Source organism: Atta colombica, unplaced genomic scaffold (assembly GCF_001594045.1).
Source record: "Atta colombica isolate Treedump-2 unplaced genomic scaffold, Acol1.0 scaffold153, whole genome shotgun sequence".
In the NCBI taxonomy this organism is placed as follows: domain Eukaryota; kingdom Metazoa; phylum Arthropoda; class Insecta; order Hymenoptera; family Formicidae; genus Atta; species Atta colombica.
The window spans coordinates 3,927,676-3,933,794 of NW_017259243.1; the positions used below are offsets into that span (position 1 = coordinate 3,927,676).

General features: G+C 34.9%; 1 protein-coding gene across 1 annotated transcript in view; it reads right to left on the reverse strand.

Moving 5' to 3' along the window:
• Positions 1-846: 846 nt before the first annotated feature.
• LOC108685545 overlaps positions 847-6,119 on the reverse strand; it is a 6,613-nt gene continuing 1,340 nt past the window's right edge. The window contains 7 exon segments of the mRNA XM_018190399.1: positions 847-3,749; positions 4,085-4,106; positions 4,108-4,283; positions 4,350-4,488; positions 4,692-4,921; positions 5,290-5,411; positions 5,609-5,945. Of these exon segments, the coding sequence (XP_018045888.1) occupies positions 1,420-3,749; positions 4,085-4,106; positions 4,108-4,283; positions 4,350-4,488; positions 4,692-4,921; positions 5,290-5,411; positions 5,609-5,691 (3,102 nt within the window). The 5' untranslated portion in view covers positions 5,692-5,945 and the 3' untranslated portion in view covers positions 847-1,419.

The window sequence follows — 6,119 nt, forward strand, 5'->3', positions numbered from 1 at the left end:
CCGATACTACATGAACGAACAAGGAAATAATTATCTTTAGAAAAAGCTTTGCAAAAAGTAGCTTTGACTTGAAACTCGAGACTTTAACTGATTGTAAGACGAGAAATTCGAAATTGAGAGAACATTTCGGAATAGTTCAGTATCACGTTACACTATGTCCTCTTTTCGACTTTAGTCGACGTGCGATAAGCATGAAACATTGATTTGAATTCCACTCTTGCTCCTCGCACATTATTTTGCGCGCAAAATATACATATAATGTATAAATCATCACATTTTGTACTAATTTACAATTCGTACAAAAGAAAGACCGATGTACTAAGAAAGATCGATGGCGAGTAAAACGACGAGATTGTTGAAAATAAATTTATAATCGATGTGATAGTAATTCATAAATTATCACAAAAATATTGATTTATTGCTATTTAATTGAGATTTGTTTAAAATTACTTGAAAAAACAGAAATATCATTGTTTTTTTTATCAGCAATAGTAAAGCTATAAATTTATCTTTATTTTTTTTATTTATGTAGCAGTTGTTATTCATCCATTTTATAATAAAATTTGAAACTTAAAAATTTTGAATTCTATAATTGATATAATAATACAATTCCAGAGTATCTTTATTTTTTATTTTAATACATAATATATAATTGACAATTTATTAAAGAATTTTATCGATCTCACTACATTTGTTTAATCAGAGATTTTTTAAATCTAATACTTGAAAAGCCCAATATATATTATCATTTTCAGATTTACATTCTTCGAATGGCAAAGAAAGGAGATGGATGAAGCAGGAAAAAGCGATTTATGCTTTTACGTTTTAAGCATTTCATTTTCTCGCTCCGCTTTATTTTCTTTCAATGCTCTTACAACTTGAAAAAAGAGATTTATGTAGGTAGACGTAAATAGCGTTATTAATAGTATCATGTATTACACCTCGTATGTGATACGTGATGGATTTCAGGCACTTTTAACCATATATACGTAAGTACTAAGATATCGTTCACACGCTTAGCCCCATCGAATGTATTCAGCACCATCGAATTATCCAGATTTATTACACACTATATTGTATTTGACTTCGTTGTGTCTATCTATTAATCTTATATTTCAAAGAAAAAGAGCAACTGTTGAGATTAACTTTTGTTCGTCATACAATCACCTTCACAACATCTTATCTTTATAAGTTCTTTAAAATCAGTTTCAATTCGTTCAACAAGATGAACTTCGTCAATATTTTGGAAGCAGCGGTTAATGCAAGTTCTGTCAAGATTTCTAAGCATAGTGTTTATCACAGATATCATGTTCTTAAATAATTACGAGGTTTATTGGTGACACAATTGTCATTAAACATCACTTAAGTAGTGATTTAAGATATATATCGAGACATGTATTGTCCGATATTTATTAGAGTTTACTGCAGCAATCCGCTTCTGTCGTAACTGACCGACCTAAAGGCATCCTCGACAAGATCCGTCAAGCACCTGACTGCTTGAAGGAGGGCCGCGAGAAGCAACGATAACGAGAGTGAGATCAGTTTGCTGGGGACCAAAGCGTTCTCCGAGGCACCTTGATTTTTTCCTGATATTTTTTTCCTCTTTCGCTTATCGCAACTGGTATTTTTATCGGCACTATTGTCTTTGTCCTGTATTTTAGCTGTCGTCGCAATCGCGCGCTTTGGTTTCGTGGGCGATTTTTCTTTCGATTGTGATGTCACGTTGTCCGATACTTCCTTGGCTAATTTCGGTGTCATCCTCTTCTGTTTGTGCAGAATGGATCGTCGCTGCGACGCAAAACTCTCGAGTTTTTTCCGAAAGTCTGCCGCTGTTGCTTCAACTGCCTGTAGAAGTTTTTCCTCATGGGATCCTCTTCTGTCATGTTGATTTTTTTTATTGGTTTTTTGCAAAGTACCTTCCGATAGTGCTTTTGCATTTACTGCTAAACGACGAGATCCCGTGGCCACAAGGAAGACGTCTTGTAACGAGGGTTTGTTCTCTTGCTTATCACCAAACTCCGAATTCTGGAAGATCGAGTTCTCGTCCAAAGAGCTTGCTCTGCTATGCCACTTGTCGCGAAAGAGGGATTTCTTTTCGACGTATGCGCTATTCAAGTTATAATCGATTGTAGTTGCGGGTTCTTCTGGTTCTGATGAGCACAGCCTAATATTTTCTTTAACTTCATCTAAGGCGATTTTTCTTGGTAGAGTTTTGCCAAGACTATTGAGTATAAAATTCTTCTTTGAATATATCTGAGAATTCGAGTCTTTTTCCTCTTCTATTAAAACGTTTGATTCATCGGTACAATGATCATCATCCGATTTTGAGGGATTATGTTGGTCAACATTAATTATATCCGAGCATTCCTCATTGGAGTTTACGATAGAAGCGCCCGCGTTTCCGTCTTCATTGTCATTATCCTTGATTGTATTCTGACCTACCCAAACTTCCTCTTCTTCTACTTCTTCCTCCTCTTCGTTTTCCTCCTCTTCATCTGAATCGAGAGACATAGATTTATTTCTAGGAATGACCGGAACAATGCCATCGGCATAGAGGAGATCCTGTACCTCATAAAGACTTCGTTCGATACTTGGACTTTTGTAGAGCAAATTTCGCAACTCTGGAATGTCTAAATCTTGAACATGAAGGAGATTTTGTTCAATATTTAAAAGACTTTCCTCGATTTGTACCAAACATTGCTCAATATCGCAAGTAGTCTCGGAATCCGGTTCGTCTTTCTTTTCTGATTGATTCATGCTTGCCTCGTATTTTTCATTGTCCTGCTTTTTCATGATATTAACCTTAGATTCCTCCTGCGTAACGTGATCCTCTTCGCGGCGATTTTTCAACCATAGTTCTGAGGACCAGGGAGGCATCATAGCTTGATGCTGTGTTTGACTGTCGTAGAATACACGGTAATTGCTGTGACTATTGGCTATCTCGTAATTCATGTCTGTTGATGTATCCAATGTTAAATTGTCGTTTTTTGAGCTTTCCCTATAATCTCGATCTCGTATATCCTCTGCAGGATTGCCATGTTTGCCATGACTGTTTGCTACTGTGTATGATGATGCATCAAGGCCGCGAGCCATTTCGAGATTATTCCTAGCACTTTGATGTGAATATCTTGAATATAATTCTGCGTATTTACTATGACTGTTCGAGTCTTGATAGGCATTTCCATGACTATTCGCGAGCGGATATGTCACACCAAACTCGAAATCAGACTGGTATTGTTTTGAATTAATTCTCTTTGATCGATTGTACATTGACCACTTGAATCTGCCATGACTATCAGTATCTTCGTCTTGATTACCATCGTCTTCATCATCATCATCGTATTCAGTGGCATCTTCAGGATATGGCAATTCCTCACCATCAATCTCGGGAACTGAAGGACCAAGATTTCTGTCATCGATTAAGATATAACCGTCCATTACATTTTCGTCGAGATCGATCCATCTTTTCGAACTGTCCTCGACATCGGTTCTTTGGTGTCGCTTCTCGGTATGATGATTTATGGAACGTCGACGTCGTTCACGTATTGTAGGATCATGTACATGTATTTCTACCGGGCAGAGGACGTCGGAATTTCTCTCGGTGTTATCATGCAGCGCTGGCGGTGTTGTGGCTACCAGCGGTGCCGCTTCATCCAGCAAATTGTCTCTGGATTCGCGGTACCGATAGCCGGGACAGGGTGTGTCAACCGGTAAATGCGAGAGAAGATTGACATAGCTGGCGCCTCTGCCTATGAACGATCAGGTACTAGTTGATGGATTTGTTTGAACTACGGCGGAATCTTGGCTCTCATTCAATATTTCGTTAGTCGAATTTAATCGATGCATGTTACATATCACCTGTTAGCAGATTTGTAAATAATAAAAAATGTATTCATGATTCCTCAATAGAAGGTAGCAAAACTATATATTCTATTGTTTTAAAAATAAAAAAGAAAATTTTAATTTTTTAAAATTTAGTGTCTTAAAATTTCCTTTATAATATCAAATATTACTTTTTTTTTATAAACTGCTACAATATATTTGTGTAACATTCCAAAAAAATTAAGTCTTTCTATTATTGAACATAAAATATTTTTTACTGCATTAAAATGTATCATTCACAAGAATTACCTTTGGAGGAATTATTCTGATATCCCTAAATTCTTCCGTGAATGTTAAGATATAAGTGCAAAACGCTATTGCACAAAGCCATTCAGTTATGGTGCTAACCACATGCAACTCCCAGCCGCCATCCTCCTTATTCCATTTCCGAGGATTTGTTCCTACAGAGTATTTTAAATATTAACACTACCACATGTAATGCAAATAATAAAAATTAACGAACCAACCCTTATAGGCCGAATGAGCCAGTACACCTGTGATGACTATCACAATGAAGCACACAGTACAGAAAGTCGATAATGCCGTACGAAACTGTGCAACTCGCAACGAGCATCCTGATGGATACAAGCAGAATGAACATACGGCCTATAACAAAAAGATAATCGGTTCATTTTCATGAGTATCAGCTTCTTTTACCTATTTTATTATATTAGCAATCGATTTTATTCTTATATCTACAATTAAATTATATATTTTTTATTTGTTTATTCTATATTAAATCTTTATATGTCAATAAGCATTTAATAAACTTTCGCGTTGTTTGGAGTATGTAATTTTTTCGTATGTACCTGGGTCCAAAAATATGCGGTACCACCTCCGAAGCAGAGAAATGCACCAATTAGATGAACTACTATTACTGATGTCTCTTGAAAGTTTGCGACGATTGATAGACCGGCGGTTGACATGAGGCCGAAAATTAAAGCCCAATAATTCCATTTTGCAAGCAAAGAATCTGTAGGTGACTCAGAGCTAATGCATTCCTTAACTTGGGAATATCTTATATAGATCGCAAAACCCACTGCAATATAAACGAGCGATCAGCTTTAATGATGCATAAAATTTATATGTTATGATTGTTTATTATTTATTACAATAGTTACAACTTTATTATAATTTTCATGATTTTTAATCTTTTTAACGTACTTTAAGTAATAAACTTCAATTAAATAACAGTAAAATTTCCTTATTTTAATACAATGAGAGAAATGTTACTGTAAATGGTAAACAGTAATCTATTATTGTAAACAGTAATATAATCTCGGCGCAGCTATTCGGATTATGATTATCTTGAAAACTCATAGCTGTGATATAAAAAATATATAAAATGTTTGTGGATGAGATTATATCGTTTATGGAAAATATATTGTAGATATGTATTTTACTTACTGAGAATAGTGATCAAGTTGACAGCTTGAGAGAAGATAGAACTTTCTGGCGCGTAAGTCGCTGTATCAGAAATGTAAGGAAAACCAGCTTCCACATGTCCTAGTAAGACAGCTATTACATATCTGCGAATTGTGAAATAACTTTTTTGAATAATTTAATAGAAGATGACTTAGATAGAAGTGAGCGCGCGAGTATCATCCTTCTTTATACACAAGACACTAATAAATACAATAGTATAGACATTAATAAATTAACAGATATTAATAAATTATTATAAATATATAAACTTTTTAATAATTAATTTACTGTTTGAACTTACGTTGAAATGAAAACTGTAGGCAAGGAGATAAAAACAGCGATTGGCAGATATTGTAGATTTGTGAAGAACTCCTGCTTCTCCATGATTTCGATGTATAATCGTTGTTATTATTCAGTCGATGATAATGATGATAATGTCAATCGTCGACGTCTGCGATCGACGCCGTTATCGGAGAAAATCTTGCATCGATGCAGCCGTCGACGAGTAACAGTCATTCATACTCTTTGATGGCTATTCATAGGCCTTTTAATTCTCTCCTCGTTAGTATCAATCTTTGCAACGATTGAATCAAGGGCAGTGTCACAATTCAAATGCCATCGACGTTCTTTGAATAATTCTGTAAAAGAGGTAATTTTTACCTTCATATGTGCATGAACAATATTTTATATAATACTATAATTAACTTTACGACACAGAAGCAATTTATCAGCATGACATCAGCAATTTAATAATAATTTTATAATATTTAAATATATTTTGTTCTAATATAAATAAAAGAAACTTGCGTGTT